Genomic DNA, 17,963 nt, shown 5'->3' with positions numbered 1-17,963 from the left:
AATTTTCACCTTCAGACCCACACTCTCATTCGAAGAGAAGTGAAAGATGCTGCCGCGTAATTTGGTCCGGCTGGGATTCCGTAATGAGATTAAACGACAATGCAGGCGACGTTTTCACGTAGATGAGGCGGCACCGATAGGGACACGACCTGACACGTCATCTTCGGATTACCAGGTATTATAAGACAGGCATGCACCGATTTTTAATAAACAATAATATTTCCTATAGTGACCTATTGGGAGGTTTATTTTTAGGACCCCCTCCCCCGCAATACATCCTTTTGTAAAAAGAAACTACAATGTGTCATATGATCTTAGTAGTACAGGTATAAAACGACTTTACGGTCACCTTGGCCAGAGTAATTATCATCTATCAGGGCTCTCGATCTGCCAGGTTTCGGGCCAATATTCGGCCCCATTCCCAATGCAAACTAGTATCTTTTTTCCCAATTTAGACCCCAAATTCCCCAATTCTAAGGAAATCAACGTTATTTTCCCCAATTCTGAGGGCCCCGGGCCCCAGTCCCAAAATGGGGTGTGAGAGCCCTGTCTATTAGTGTCGCACCATTCAGCTATTGTTTGAGCTTAATCCCCTCCGTGCTGGATCGTCACGCTGGATTGAACACGAGAATTGTACAGGTGACTTATAGGTTGGAAGCTGGAACAGGAAATTATAAGAATTAATTCTACCCCCCCCCCCCCCCCCCCCAAAAAAAAAAAAAAAAAAATAAATACATTTGACAAGTTTTCTTACTTCTAAAATAAACACCACCTTTGCATGGTCAACAATGAAGTCATCCATTACACCATGGTTTGTCACTGGAATGGTCAGGAACATGGCAGTAATATTGTCACAGTCTCTTCAATATGAGTAAATCAGCAGGATATGTCCTTCTCACACATGTATACCTGTCGACAGTTGTGTAAGAAGTTCACTCAGATCCAAGGGCCGACCTGTAATTGACATGGCAGGAAGGCAGCACATGGAAGTTGTTGTGTGGTTAACAGCAGATCAACATCAAAATGCCTTAATACTATGAATGTTTTTTGTGTACAAAAAATTAGCATAAAAAAATCACAAACAGGGTTTTCCATAAAAGCCGGTCGTCTGCCAATTTGACCGGCTACTTTGATCATTTGGCCGCCTACACCAATCCAGTTCCGTACTAATGTTCCGTACACGACTACATGTACACAGCAGGCCAGCCTCCTACTTTCACTACACAGCCTACTACTAACAAAATTATGGAAAACCCTGCACAAATATGCCGTCAAAGTGCATGTATCCACATCCAACGTGTCATAGTGTGTTGATTCCTGGAGATCTCTTTATCAGTGTAAACATATTTATCTGTTAAAACTACAGTTCTGCCATTTTAAGTCTTTGCCTTTTAAAAGCATCCTTAATAAGTAGAGGGTACAAATAATAATTGAAGTGTTTCTGTTGGTAGAGTACACTGTGTTTATTATAGAAATCACCTAATGGCATTATGTCAGATGAACATTCAGAAATGAAAATGGTATATATTTGATCTGGAAGTCATTTTGGATCACCAAAAACATGGTGAAGATAGGACAGAGATTTTGAAATTCTGTAACTTCAAGTAAGGCAGCGTTAGAGAGGAAAGTTTTGGTGAAAAATGAGAAATGGTCCTGCATCAAAAATGCTGGTGCTGTTTACAGATAAATATCCTCTTCGTTTAGCCATCATTCTGTCACCATCCGGTCCCCTTCTAGCTGACCAGAGCTATGACCAGCCATTATGCTAAAGATACAAAGATATATAGTGAAAAAAAAAGGGTCTGAAAAAATGTGCCCGTAATAGCAGTACGGTCGTAATTTTGAGGTTAGGTGAGACTTCAGTGTATTTCGACAAAAAATGTCTTTTCGAAAACTGAATGTCACTTATCACTAGTTGGAAGTTTTCAGGGTCAATGAGGATTTAAAATTGTATGAATTGTTGGGTAGATCTTCCTGGGGACACAGGGCACAAGCTCAAAATAAGGATATAGGAATGATAGGATTTTATTTAAAACTTGGTCTGAAGCATTTTTTTACAGTCAAGGGCACTCAAGTTTGGATAAACAAAGAGTCTGACAATCAAGAGGATTGAGGGTTTGGGCTTACTATGATAAATAGTGTTTGAATAAAGATATTGTCACCAAATTTGTTCAGCAGAAGCATCCTTGGTGGAAGGGGAACCAATTTTTTTATCAAAGATGGGTCTTTTCCCCTTGGGGCCTGAGGGTACTCAATTTTATGTAAATCAACAGTCTGCAGAGGGGCATGACCCTTGATTGGTAATAGAACCAAGACTTTGAAATAATTTTTTTTTCTGCTTGCATGAAGGTCTTTTGTCAAAATTTAGATTGAAGTGAAGTGAATTCCCTCATCTTTAAGAAAAATAAAACAAAATGATTGTGAATAGAAGAATTCTAAAATGAAAACAAAAATTCCTAAGATACAGGCCCTATGAGCCTGTTGTATTATGATTCAGGCGACCACTATTGGCCTTTTTTTCATTGATGATTTAATTTGTGCCTATGAAGTTATATTACCATGTTCAAAACACAGTTTAGACTGTAGACATCTTTAACACTTCTACTGTAAACAAGGGAAAATCCGTGTAGACCTGAACCTGGCAGACTTGTGTTCCTACCATAGAGGGTCCATATAGTCGATGTTAATCATACAGTCTACAGCTGCAAACTACATATGGGTGAGAAACTGCTAATTGTATATATATTATTTCAAATTATCCAAAGTAGAAAATTAATGGAAAAGTCCTTTTGTGTTTAGGAAAATTATGAGCGAATGCAGGCTTTGGTTAAAGATTTGCGGGACAAGGTTTCCACCATAATGCAAGGTAAGAAGCTTTATCAAAATTTAAATCTCAGAATGTGTTGAGCAAGGACTTGTAATCTTTAGCAATGCTAAAGATTGCTTAGCAATGATATTGGACTCTTCAGCTGTAGGAGTTAAGCAAGGACTTATACTCTTTGGCTGTAGGAGTGTAGCAAGGACTTGTATTTTTTAGCAGTAGAAGTTTAGCAAGGACTTGTACTCTTTAGCTTTTTTAATTTAGCAAGGACTTGGACTCTTCAGCTGTAGGAGTGTAGCAATGACTTATACTCTTTAGCTGTAGAAGTTTAGCAAGGACTTGTACTCTCTAGCTGTAGGAGTTTAGCAAGGACTGGTACCCTTTAGCTTTTTGAGTTTAGCAAGGACTCTTAACTATTTAAACAGATCCGCATACTTTCAACATATTCTGTAACTAAAATCATGTATGTAATAAATTAACACAATTATAGCAAATACAAGCCACGGTAAGGCTTAGCAAGATAAGTTTTCTCATTGATTTGAGCACCAAAGATTCCAGGATTGCTTTAATCGGAGGAATTCTCATATATCTATCATAACCACTGGAATATGATGACTCTGTTTAAGGAGGAGGGCCAAAGGCTGTGGAAAGACATTTATCTCGTGATAAACTTCTTCCACGTGACAGAATCAACACGCTTCTCGATCCAGAGTGAGTATCTTCCTCAACCACCCCTATATTCTGTGTATCTGTGATTCTGTATCATTTGTGAAGAGAAAATGCATGACAATAACGTACTAAGGCATTTTGGGCCTTATTTCCAGGGGATTTTTTTATAATATGAGAAGTGACTAAGGAATGTATGGTCTTGTTGCCTGCATTATAGCTTGTCCAATTATTACTACTGATATTAAAACTGAAACTTTCCCACTAAACAATGACTGAAGCAATGTTTTCAAACTTTTTCAAACATTTTAAAAGTTGGTTTTAAGGTCTGAAATATTGAATGCAGAGGGATACTTATCTTCACAGACTGTTACTGACTATTGAAGATCTAATCCTCAGAACTTTTCATTTGGCATCAGATAAAATGTTTGGAGAATGGACTAAACAGTATGCCATAGAGTCGCCACATTTGCCTTTCTGTTTATCTCTGTATGATATAAAAGCCGCCTGAAAACATGGTATATTTTAGGGGCATGATCACGGTGGTTGTGCTATTTAGATAATGATGATGCAGCATTTAATGAAAACTGAAATTGTGGCCAAAACCCTTTAACTTGACAGGAAAAAATGTTCGCAGCAAAATCATGGCAATAACCAAGTTGGCAGTAAAAGAGGGACAATATGCTTGAGGATTAGTGCATTTTTACTGGCGATTAAAACTTAGAGGGTAATTTTGGTTTAAAACAAATAAAAAAGAATTAAAATGACATGAAATGGTATCTTTCTTGGTCAGCTGAGGAAAAAATGGTAGAGTGTAGAGAGAAATTTACATGCATATATTTATGGGGAAAAAAGAAAAGTGCTAAAAAATGAACATCATTCCTATGGTTGAATATTTGAAGACAATATGTGCAGTAATATATCTTGTACTTCACCTTAGTAAACAATTTTGATCTTTTTCCTCGATCTTGAGATTCGAAAAAAGCCTGCATCACAACATATTCAGGAGTTTGATAGATAGTAGATTTTGGTTTTCAGAATTTTACAAAACTGTTCTAATTTGAAAGTTTGAGTTTTATTCAGGTGCTTTGCCAGATTCAATGCTTGCTTATATCCGTTGCAGGTCACCATTTCTGGAGCTGAGTCAGATGGCTGGTTACAAACTTTATGGAAAAGAAGAGGTGCCTGCTGGTGGTATTATCACTGGTATTGGTCGTGTAGCAGGGTAAGGATAAGGTTATGTTGTTGTGTCAATGAAGTGACTACTGATTTATCAGGAGGAGATAAGTCATGAGATATTTAAAAAAGGATGTTGTGAAGGATTACCTGTAGTGTGAGGGTGTGGATATAGATATGTAGATAATTTTATCTGTCTGATTTGGATAAAATACACAAACTTTTACATGGCTTTGTAAAACGTAATGTGCATACTTTGTGTACACAAAGACTATTGTGTAAGTGGCAAGGGGAGGTAATATAGAATATTGTTTAAGTGGTAAGGGGAGATGATATAGAATATTGTGTAAGTGGTAGGGGGAGGTGATATAGAATATTGTGTAAGTGGTACGGGGAGGTAATATAGAATATTGTGTCAGTGGTAAGGGGAGGTAATATAGAATATTGTGTAAGTGGTAGGGGGAGTTGATATAGAATACTGTGTAAGTGGTAGGGGGAGGTAATATAGAATATTGTGTATGTGGTAGGGGGAAGAAATATAGAATATTGTGTAAGTGGTAAGGGGAGGTAATATAGAATATTGTGTAAGTGGTAAGGGAGAGGTGGTATAGAATATTGTGTAAGTGGTAGGGGGAGGTGATATAGAATATTGTGTAAATGGTAGGGGGAGGTAATATAGAATATTGTGTAAGTGGTAAGGGGAGGTAATATAGAATATTGTGTAAGTGGTAGGGGGAGGTAATATAGAGTATTGTGTAAGTGGTAAAGGGAGGTAATATAGAATATTGTGTAAGTGGTACGGGGAGGTAATATAGAATATTGTGTAAGTGGTAGGGGGAGGTAATACAGAATATTGTGTAAGTGGTAGGGGGAGGTGATACAGAATATTGGGTAAGTGGTAGGGGGAGGTGATATAGAATATTGTGTAAATGGTAAGGGGAGGTATTATAGAATATTGTGTAAATGGTAGGGGGAGGTGATGTAGAATATTGTGTATGAGGTACGGAGAGGTGACATAGAATATTGTGCAGCTGTTAGGGAAAGGTGATTTTTAAATATTGAGAAGTCGGGGGATACAACTGTTGATCTGATTGGGGATATATAACTATATTGAAATGTCAGAGAGAGTTAATTGTAAAATGTCACGGGAAGATAACTGTAGATTTGCCCAGAATAATTGTTGAAATATCAGGGGGAGTTTACTTTTGAGATAACAGATTACTGTTGAGTGAGGTTTGGTAAATATCCCACAAATATGTCAATATGCCTTACAAAGTAGTGTGAGTGGGTTTTTTTTAACACTAATAAGACAATTTTTGCTGTTTGTTATGTAATGTTATTTTCTTATAGGGTGGAATGTCTGATTGTGGCCAATGATCCGACTGTAAAGGGTGGTTCCTACTATCCTGTGACTGTCACAAAACATCTCCGCGCACAAGAAATTGCTCAACAGAACTTCCTCCCTTGTATATATTTAGGTAAAGTAATCATATATCTACTGAAGGAATCTCTGTATATTCATTTAACTTTTCAATTACACTTTTTTATCAATTTCTTGCTTGATTGAAGTTAGATTTAAAAATCATTATGGTCAGCTGTGGTCATTTTGGATTTTGGCAAGTTAATATTTTCTCAAAACATCGATGGATATTTTGTTGCTCCAAGTCAAATGTGTAGTCTACAATGCTATCTGCTATGAGTGAATTTTTTAAACAAATACCAAATATTAGATGATGGGCTGTTCAAATCATCCTGCGTCTGTGGTCCTTCATCTCTCTGTCAGTTCTTGAACAATTCTTATTATCACTATTGCCAGAGAAATCCTTGATATATCATTCAAAGATTTCATTTGTAAAGACTCCTTAGACCATTGTTGTAACCTTTTCATTTATGGACTTATCACAGAAACAAAATGGCTGACAGGCAGCCATCTTTGAATTAAGACTCTGAAGACTTGTGTTTGCTGTTTCTTCAGAAATACTGGATAGATCCTCTTGGCTCCAAGTTGTGTCTTTTTGATTTTTGGACTCATCGGAAAAACAAAATGAATGAAAAGCATCCATCTTGGGTTTTGAAAACTTGTTATCGTTATTACTTTGGCAGTACTGTCACAAGTTTCATATGTAGGTTCCTGTTTGTACATTTTTGTGCCCATTAAGTTTGCAGTGTGATCTTAGAAACAAAATGACTGACATGCGGCCATCTTTTATTTTGATGCAGAAAGTTTGTTATCACTCATTCAATGGTTTTTCTCAAATTTTATATCCAGGTTTCTGTTGGTCCATTGTTGTGCCTTTTTGAGTTTGGAACTTTTAGCAAAAAAAAATACTGAGAGGTGACCATCTTTTATTTGACGGTGAAAGAGTATTGCTATTTCTTGAGAGGAATTCTGAAATTTAGTATGATCAAGAGCAAATAAGAGAAATAAAAAGAAAAGGAGGGAATAGATCCAGCTTTAAAAGGACAAATGACAATCAAACAATGGTGGGCATCAAGATCCTTCTGGGATCTCTTGTCTTAACTTGGTCAAAGACAGTCATTATAATACATTTAAAAGACTCTACCTGTCAACTTTTCCTGTAAATTGGTAATTACCATTAACAACAGCACAGATTTTAACCAAATTTGGTCTGAAGCATCCTTGGGGGAAGAGGAATCACTGTTGTATAAGTGTTGGATTTCAGCCCCCTTGGGCAAGAGGGGTTGAGCCCATTAGTGGAAATAGAGAAAGTTTTTTTTAAATCCTACTTCTGTCAGATTGATTCAGTTATGTGTGGATTTAACTGAATTATCTTTAGTGAAGAGAACTCAGTTTTGTACTAACACTTTTGGGGAGTAGGGCGGGGCTTGATAGCGGAAATAGATCGAAGTACTTAGAATACTTTTTCTTCAGCTGATATTGATTAATTTAAACAAACTAAACCATATTAGCAATACATGCCCTATGGACCTCTTGTTGGTGTTTTTATCTAAATGTAAATTTTTGGCCACAGCTGACAGTTGCCATCTTGGACTTTAAGGGCACAAAACATTCACATAATGAGGAACTCAATTAGTTCATCATATTGCATCTGTTTGTTAAGTTATAATTGAATTAAGAAATTTAACAGGCATAAATTGAACATATTCAAATTGAAGTTTTAGTAAAAAAATCTTTGGATAGAAAAAGTTCTGAACAACAATAAATTTTTAGAAAATTTTTATGTCATTTGAAGATAAACGTCTTTCAGTAAGATATAACTCATCCCTTCATCCCTGACTTTCTGACATCCGAAAATTTTTTATTATGTTTAAATTATAGTTGACTCCGGGGGAGCCAATTTACCTCGCCAGGCTGATGTATTTCCTGATCGTGATCATTTTGGCCGCATTTTTTTCAACCAGGCCAGAATGTCTTCCCTGGGAATTCCACAGGTATGTCTGAAGCTATGCGTCTTTCTGATGACTGACATTTCAGAACTTTTACCAAAATCTTTGTCCAGACTCTGTCAACCATCACGGAAACTGTGGGAGTCTCTTTTATGTTATTATTGCCCCGCCAGATTACCTGTTGGAGGGAAATCACTCTGTATCTCCTGTTTTTCACCGGTTGCCATAGTTTACATTGACATGCTATACAATCTAAATCACACTAATTGGGGACTTGATCAACTAAGTGCCTAACTGAGGTACAGTAAGTGCCTAACTGAAGTACACTAAGTGTCTAACTGAGGTACACTAAGTGCCTAACTGAGGTACACTAAGTGCCTAACTGAGGTACATTAAGTGCCTAACTGAGGTACACTAAGTGACTAACTGAAGTACACTAAGTGACTAACTGAGGTACACTAAGTGCCTAACTGAGGTACACTAAGTGCCTAACTGAGGTACACTAAGTGCCTAACTGAGGTACATTAAGTGCCTAACTGAGGTACACTAACTGCCTAACTGAGGTACACTAAGTGCCTAACTGAGGTACACTTATTGTCTAACTGAGGTACACTAAGTGCCTAACTGAGGTACACTAAGTGCCTAACTGAGGTACACTAAGTGCCTAACTGAGGTACATTAAGTGCCTAACTGAGGTACACTAAGTGCCTAGTTAAGGTATACTTAGTGCCTAACTGAGGTACATTAAGTGCCTAACTGAGGTACACTAAGTGCCTAGTTAAGGTATACTTAGTGCCTAACTGATGTACACTAAGTGCCTAACTGAAGTACACTTAGTGCCTAATTGAGTTGCACTAAGTGCCTAGTTGAGGTATGCTTAGTGCCGAATTGAAAGATAGTGTTATAAAATGGATAAACAAAACAAAGTAATGCTAATTCTGCAATAAATCAGGGCGGGAACCTCTCTGCTTTCTTCAAGGTGAAGCGCAGCTGTCTCCAAGGCGATGTGATAGCACCTTATATTTTCATATTACACACAGAAATCTTAGCTGCCAAGTTAGGAAACAATTACAACATAACTGGTAGAGATGTTAATATTTTTACTATTCTTTTCTCAGTATGCAGATGGCACATCATAAATTCTTGATGGGTTGGAAAAATCTTTACAAGAGTTAATTTTGGATCTATTATAAATCTATTTGCTCAAATTTATGGGTTAAAAATTAAAACTTTGAAAACTCGGGTAACATGGATAGGGAGTATGAAATACAGCAATGCCACGTTTTTACCAAAGTTGTGTTTATAATGGGAAAGGGATAAATTTCCATTTGTGTTACATTGCTTAGTTTTTGGGGGACCATTATGACTTACATCTGACTGTCTTAGAATTATATCCTCAACAACTACAGTAGAGACAAAAACAGTCTCAGACTGGTCACACTTGTCTCACATTCCTTTTGTTAAAAAGTTGTTTCTCAGACAAAGCAAACCATATGACATTGTGGAACAAATAGACATTGGCCATCTCAGAGCAGGACAGTCAGTGTGGAACCAATTGACATTGGTCATCTCAGAGTAGGACAGCATCTCCAACGAATGAAACTTATTGGCTTTGTTATAACTGTTGTTTCAAAAGGAGGTCCTATACAGTTGCAGCTAAAAACTGTGATAGCAAATATTCTAAAATTCAATCTTAACATATTTATGTACAAAAACATACAGAAAGAATGAAAAATACTTTGGATTCTGTGACTACTATGAAGAAATCAGCATTTTCATGTTACATTGTCCATTTGCCTGACCAGCTTTAGGTGTGACAGTAGTGGTAAAGCAGATCAGGATTTGAACCTGGAGCCTCTGAACTCTAGTTGACACACTACCAATATATACTGGGTGCTGAGGACTGATTAAATCCAGTTCTTTTTCATTTTCCCTCCTTATTCTTCACTGCTGAAGCTGCATGTAACTAGAGGTTCAGTTATAAACCCCAGTTCTGTTACATTGTCACCAGACTATTTATCAGTATATATACAGGTCAATCTGTTAAAAGTTGACAACAAATATTGGGGAAGATACAAGTAACTCTATTTGATTGATAATCCTGTGATTAATGTTGTTTGTAAAGGTAGCCGTGGTGTTGGGTAGCTGTACTGCAGGAGGTGCTTATGTACCAGCCATGGCAGACGAGAGTGTCATTGTCAGAAAGAAGGGCACCATCTTTCTAGGAGGCCCACCGCTGGTATGTTACATGTGACCAGTCATCCATGACCAGTAGGCTGGCATCTCATTTCAACAACAAAACATCTCGGTTACTCGCATAAGGTTTACAGAGACAAGTTCATAAACAGGCCGTGCCTTAATTTTTCAGATTCGACCAGTGTACACGTACTGAAGATGTAGAAATTAGAACAAGATTGAAATAAACTGTCACACAATACCTATAGTTAATATAGAACAGTGTTAACACTACAGAACTGTCACACAATACCTATAGTTAATATAGAACAGTGTTAACACTGCTGAACTGTCACACAATACCTATAGTTAATATAGAACAGTGTTAACACTACTGAACTGTCACACAATACCTATAGTTAATATAGAACAGTGTTAACACTACTGAACTGTCACACAATACCTATAGTTAATATAGAACAGTGTTAACACTACTGAACTGTCACACAATACCTATAGTTAATATAGAACAGTGTTAACACTACAGAACTGTCACACAATACCTACAGTTAATATAGAACAGTGTTAACACACTGAACTGTCACACAATACCTATAGTTAATATAGAACAGTGTTAACACACTGAACTGTCACACAATACCTACAGTTAATATAGAACAGTGTTAACACTGCTGAACTGTCACACAATACCTATAGTTAATATAGAACAGTGTTAACACTGCTGAACTGTCACACAATACCTATAGTTAATATAGAACAACTGTCACACAATACCTATAGTTAATATAGAACAGTGTTAACACTACTGAACTGTCACACAATACCTATAGTTAATATAGAACAGTGTTAACATACAGAACTGTCACACAATACCTATAGTTAATATAGAACAGTGTTAACATACAGAACTGTCACACAATACCTATAGTTAATATAGAACAGTGTTAACATACTGAACTGTCACACAATACCTATAGTTAATATAGAACAGTGTTAACATACTGAACTGTCACACAATACCTATAGTTAATATAGAACAGTGTTAACACTACTGAACTGTCACACAATACCTATAGTTAATATAGAACAGTGTTAACATACTGAACTGTCACACAATACCTATAGTTAATATAGAACAGTGTTAACACTACTGAACTATCACACAATACCTACAGTTAATATAGAACAGTGTTAACATACTGAACTGTCACAAAATACCTATAGTTAATATAGAACAGTGTTAACACTACTGAACTATCACACAATACCTATAGTTAATATAGAACAGTGTTAACACTACTGAACTGTCACACAATACCTACAGTTAATATAGAACAGTGTTAACACACTGAACTGTCACACAATACCAGTTAATATAGTTAATATAATATAGAACAGTGTTAACACTACTGAACTGTCACACAATACCTATAGTTAATATAGAACAGTGTTAACACTGCTGAACTGACACAATACCTAGAGTTAATATAGAACACACACACAATACCTACAGTTAATATAGAACAGTGTTAACACTACTGAACTGTCACACAATATCTATAGTTAGAACAGTGTTAACACTACAGAACTGTCACACAATACCTACAGTTAATATAGAACAGTGTTAACACTGCTGAACTGTCACACAATACCTATAGTTAATATAGAACAGTGTTAACACTACTGAACTGTCACACAATACCTATAGTTAATATAGAACAGTGTTAACATACTGAACTGTCACACAATACCTATAGTTAATATAGAACAGTGTTAACATACTGAACTGTCACACAATACCTATAGTTAATATAGAACAGTGTTAACATACTGAACTGTCACACAATACCTATAGTTAATATAGAACAGTGTTAACATACTGAACTGTCACACAATACCTATAGTTAATATAGAACAGTGTTAACATACTGAACTGTCACACAATACCTATAGTTAATATAGAACAGTGTTAACATACTGAACTGTCACACAATACCTATAGTTAATATAGAACAGTGTTAACATACTGAACTGTCACACAATACCTACAGTTAATATAGAACAGTGTTAACATACTGAACTGTCACACAATACCTACAGTTAATATAGAACAGTGTTAACACTACTGAACTGTCACACAATACCTATAGTTAATATAGTACAGTGTTAACACTACAGAACTGTCACACAATACCTACAGTTAATATAGAACAGTGTTAACACTACTGAACTGTCACACAATACCTACAGTTAATATAGAACAGTGTTAACATACTGAACTGTCACACAATACCTATAGTTAATATAGAACAGTGTTAACATACTGAACTGTCACACAATACCTATAGTTAATATAGAACAGTGTTAACATACTGAACTGTCACACAATATCTATAGTTAGAACAGTGTTAACACTACTGAACTGTCACACAATACCTACAGTTAATATAGCACAGTGTTAACATACTGAACTGTCACACAATACCTACAGTTAATATAGAACAGTGTTAACTCTTTTGAAATATCCTGCAATATCTTCAGTCAAAATCTGATATATGTTGATATATTGTATAGGTTCGGGCTGCCACAGGAGAAGAGGTTTCTGCTGAGGATTTGGGTGGTGCAGATCTACACTGTAGGTAAGTAATAGTTTTCTAGTGTTAAGGCAACTGAGTTGATGTCATGGAATCATCTCTGCCTTTTGAGAATCAAATCCAGATTCAGCGGGTACAATAAAGCTTATTTCATTTCAATAAGAGTGTTAAATATAAGGTTGTAAAATCAAGACACTTTTAGCTCTTGTAGTTCAACGGACTAATGAGCTTATGCGATAATGTGGCATTTAGTGTCATCTGTTGTTTGTCAACTTTTTTTCCTTAAAATTTCTACTATAAACGACTAAACAGATTTTGACAAAAATTTGATCACAAGCATCCTTGTGTGAAGGGGAATGAATTTTTAGGTCACTTAGGACATAGTCTCATGGTGACCTATTGCAATCACCTTTGTCTGGTATCGTGCATTTGTAAACAATTTAACATTTTAGATTTCTTCTTGAAAACCCCTGGACAGATATCAATGAAATTTCTTCAAAAAACTTCTGTGGCCTAAGATGAACCAAAAATTTATATATTCTAAATAAAAAGGTAGATGTAGTATTTTTTTATCATTTCGGAATGCAACTGGACACTCAGCAAAGAAAATTTCCTGAAAAAAGGCATGGGCACATGAGACATGCACCCTAAAAATGTCACATATGTTATGCCCACAAAAAATAACATGCCAATCATGATCGCCACGACAAAATTTGGCTACTTTTGCATGTGAAGATCAGGTATTTGTAAAACTGAGCCATACTGCTTTTTAATATATTCAACAAGGCTACAGGAAACTGTCCCCTTAAGAACATCACCTAAACAGTATTTGCTTACTCTGCCATACTTGATGATAGATATTTATTGTCTCATTATTGTTGTATTCACTATAGACTTAATCAAGTATGTTAGTACTGGTATCATTGTCCCTGTCTCTCTGTCCCTCAATCCCCCATCTTTTTTTCTTCCTCTGTCTCCTTTTTGTCTGTTTATCCCTCTGTCGTCTTTTTGTCCCACAATCTCCTGTCTGTCTCTCTGTTCCATCATCCTTTGTGTTTCTGTCTCTTCATCCCATGTTTTTCTTTCTGTCTCTCTTTCTCCTGTTTGCTCCTCCACCCTCTGTCTTTATGTCCCTCCATCCTCTGGATGTCCCTTTGTCCCCTATCTATGTTGTCTGTCTCTCTTCATCCCCTGTCTGTACGCCCTTTTTCATAGTCTCCAGTGTGAATGTTCCTTCTATTTTGTGTGTATATGTCTCTCCATACCCTGTCTGTATGTCCCTTTTTCCCTGTCTCCAGTGTGAATGTTCCGTCTCCTTTGTGTGTATATGTCTCATCATGCCCTGTCTGTATGCCTGTCTGTTCCGTGTTGCTTGTACTTATACCTCATTTATCTATCAGTCTGTTCTCAGTCTGGTTGTCCCTCCTCATTTTTTCCCTCCATCTTGTGGCTATCCTTCCGTTCCAAGTCTGTATACTGTTTGTCTCTCTGTATATCTCTGTCTTCATTCACTGTATGTCTCTGTATATCTCTGTATCCATTCACTGTATGTCTCTCTGTATATCTCTGTCTCCATTCACTGTATGTAATGCCTCTGTATGTCTCTCTGTATATCTCTGTCTCCATTCACTGTTTGTCTCTCTGTATATCTCTGTCTCCATTCACTGTTTGTCTCTCTGTATATCTCTGTCTCCATTCACTGTATGTAATGCCTCTGTATGTCTCTCTGTATATCTCTGTCTCCATTCACTGTATGTAATGCCTCTGTATGTCTCTCTGTATATCTCTGTCTCCATTCACTGTTTGTCTCTCTGTATATCTCTGTCTCCATTCACTGTTTGTCTCTCTGTATATCTCTGTCTCCATTCACTGTATGTAATGCCTCTGTATGTCTCTCTGTATATCTCTGTCTCCATTCACTGTATGTCTCTCTGTATATCTCTGTCTCCATTCACTGTTTGTCTCTCTGTATATCTCTGTCTCCATTCACTGTATGTAATGCCTCTGTATGTCTCTCTGTATATCTCTGTCTCCATTCACTGTATGTCTCTCTGTATATCTCTGTCTCCATTCACTGTATGTCTCTCTGTATATCTCTGTCTCCATTCACTGTATGTCACGCCTCTGTATGTCTCTCTGTATATCTCTGTCTCCATTCACTGTTTGTCTCTCTGTATATCTCTGTCTCCATTCTCTGTATGTCTCTCTGTATATCTCTGTCTCCATTCACTGTTTGTCTCTCTGTATATCTCTGTCTCCATTCTCTGTATGTCTCTCTGTATATCTCTGTCTCCATTCACTGTATGTCTCTCTGTATATCTCTGTCTCCATTCTCTGTATGTCTCTCTGTATATCTCTGTCTCCATTCACTGTTTGTCTCTCTGTATATCTCTGTCTCCATTCTCTGTATGTCTCTCTGTATATCTCTGTCTCCATTCACTGTATGTAATGCCTCTGTATGTCTCTCTGTATATCTCTGTCTCCATTCACTGTATGTCTCTCTGTATATCTCTGTCTCCATTCTCTGTATGTCTCTCTGTATATCTCTGTCTCCATTCACTGTTTGTCTCTCTGTATATCTCTGTCTCCATTCACTGTATGTCTCTCTGTATATCTCTGTCTCCATTCACTGTTTGTCTCTCTGTATATCTCTGTCTCCATTCACTGTATGTCTCTCTGTATATCTCTGTCTCCATTCACTGTTTGTCTCTCTGTATATCTCTGTCTCCATTCACTGTTTGTCTCTCTGTATATCTCTGTCTCCATTCTCTGTATGTCTCTCTGTATATCTCTGTCTCCATTCACTGTATGTAATGCCTCTGTATGTCTCTCTGTATATCTCTGTCTCCATTCACTGTATGTCACGTCTCTGTTGTCTGTCCCTATGTCCATCTAATTGTGGAATTGAACAAAGCTGTCAAGATGTGTTTGAAATTTATCTTTTAGTAAATCGGGAGTAACTGACCACTATGCCCAGAATGACCAGCATGCCTTACATATAGCCCGGCGCATCATCAAGAACATCAACTACAAGAAGGACCCTAAGGTATTAACTTTGGCTTGTCGTTGAGAAAAATTAAATACCATGGTTACATTTGGAAAAAGAATTCTAAAAAATCATGACATTCTTTACCACATAATGGATATTACCGACCCATACATGTTTTCTGATCCATCTTAAGACTTAAATGTTACAAAAGTGTGGTGATTATGCTATAGTAGCACTACAGTAGCTAGTGTAACAGAAATACTTAGATATTAACCATGCAAACAGTAGGCAGTGTAACAGAAATACGTAGGTAGGAAGGTAGCAAACAGTAGGCAGTGTAACAGAAATACGTAGGTAGGAAGGTAGCAAACAGTAGGCAGTGTAACAGAAATACGTAGGTAGGAAGGTAGCAAACGGTAGGCAGTGTAACAGAAATACGTAGGTAGGAAGTTAGCAAACGGTAGGCAGTGTAACAGGAATACTTAGGTAGGAAGTTAGCAAACGGTAGGCAGTGTAACAGGAATACTTAGGTAGGAAGTTAGCAAACGGTAGGCAGTGTAACAGGAATACTTAGGTGGGAAGTTAGCAAACGGTAGGCAGTGTAACAGGAATACTTAGGTGGGAATTTAGCAAACGGTAGGCAGTGTAACATGAATACTTAGGTGGGAAGTTAGCAAACGGTAGGCAGTGTAACAGGAATACTTAGGTGGGAAGTTAGCAAACGGTAGGCAGTGTAACAGAAATACTTAGGTGGGAAGTTAGGTGTAACAGAAATACTTAGGTATTTCTTTTGTCTTTTTTTTCCCTTTTATCGAACATTTTAATACATGACAGCTGAAAATTTCATGAGATGCTTAATATTATTTTTCCCTTATTTCAATAAAACAAATTGATTCAGAAGCATCGTATTTGGAAATATATATCCTTACTAACAACCAAACAGATATTCACCCTTCTTAATGTCTGTTATATTGTGTGAGTTCAATGAATACTGAGAAGTTAAATGAATTAATTCCAACTTGATCCTTACTTGCAAATAAAAAGCAGATATTTTTTCATTGTTATAGTATATCAAAGCATACACTTTATCAATTTAAAGTTATCTAGATGTATTGATCAAGTATCATTTATTGATTTTTAGCCCACCATCTGCTGTTCAGATTACCCTCTGTCCGTCCGTCCGTCCTTATGTCCATCTGTAAACAATTTTTGTTATCACATTTTTATGAGAAGTACTGGATGGATTTTTCTCAAATTGTATATGTAGGTTCCCAAAGACCAAATTATGATCAAACAATGGTCGGCACCAAGATCCCTGTGGAATCTCTTTAATTTTCACTTTCCATTTTACATCAGAAATATGTCTTGTCATAGGAGTATTAAATGGTACAGAAATTCTATGGCAGTATTAAATGGTACAGAAATTCTATGGCAGGATTAAATGGTACAGAATTCTATGGGAGTATTAAATGGTACAGGAATTCTATGGGAGTATTAAATGGTACAGAAATTCTATGGCAGGATTAAATGGTACAGAAATTCTATGGCAGGATTAAATGGTACAGAAATTCTATGGGAGTATTAAATGGTACAGAATTCTATGGGAGTATTAAATGGTACAGAAATTCTATGGCAGGATTAAATGGTACAGAAATTCTATGGCAGTATTAAATGGTACAGAATTCTATGGCAGTATTAAATGGTACAGAAATTCTATGGCAGTATTAAATGGTACAGAATTCTATGGCAGTATTAAATGGTACAGAAATTCTATGGGAGTATTAAATGGTACAGAAATTCTATGGCAGTATTAAATGGTACAGAAATTCTATGGCAGTATTAAATGGTACAGAAATTCTATGGCAGTATTAAATGGTACAGAAATTCTATGGCAGTATTAAATGGTACAGAAATTCTATGGCAGTATTAAATGGTACAGAAATTCTATGGCAGTATTAAATGGTACAGAAATTCTATGGCAGTATTAAATGGTACAGAAATTCTATGGCAGTATTAAATGGTACAGAAATTCTATGGCAGTATTAAATGGTACAGAAATTCTATGGCAGTATTAAATGGTACAGAAATTCTATGGCAGTATTAAATGTTTTAGCAATGCATAAAATCTGCACAGGTCATTACCTTGAAATCT

General features: G+C 36.5%; 1 protein-coding gene across 1 annotated transcript in view; it reads left to right on the top strand.

Annotated features, from left to right (window-relative positions):
• The first annotated feature begins 17 nt into the window (after nt 1–17).
• LOC132554867 (methylcrotonoyl-CoA carboxylase beta chain, mitochondrial-like) overlaps nt 18–17,963 on the top strand; it is a 30,878-nt gene continuing 12,932 nt past the window's right edge. The window contains exons 1-9 of the mRNA XM_060219190.1: nt 18–175; nt 2,800–2,866; nt 3,448–3,532; nt 4,611–4,712; nt 6,014–6,141; nt 7,965–8,077; nt 10,158–10,271; nt 12,803–12,867; nt 15,769–15,868. Of these exons, the coding sequence (XP_060075173.1) occupies nt 47–175; nt 2,800–2,866; nt 3,448–3,532; nt 4,611–4,712; nt 6,014–6,141; nt 7,965–8,077; nt 10,158–10,271; nt 12,803–12,867; nt 15,769–15,868 (903 nt within the window). The 5' untranslated portion in view covers nt 18–46. The remainder of the gene's footprint in view (nt 176–2,799; nt 2,867–3,447; nt 3,533–4,610; nt 4,713–6,013; nt 6,142–7,964; nt 8,078–10,157; nt 10,272–12,802; nt 12,868–15,768; nt 15,869–17,963) is intronic.

This window comes from Ylistrum balloti, unplaced genomic scaffold (assembly GCF_031769215.1).
Source record: "Ylistrum balloti isolate Yb309-2 unplaced genomic scaffold, AGI_CSIRO_Ybal_v1 Utg370448, whole genome shotgun sequence".
Lineage (NCBI taxonomy): Eukaryota > Metazoa > Mollusca > Bivalvia > Pectinida > Pectinidae > Ylistrum > Ylistrum balloti.
This window is presented reverse-complemented; position numbering and strand designations above follow the sequence as displayed.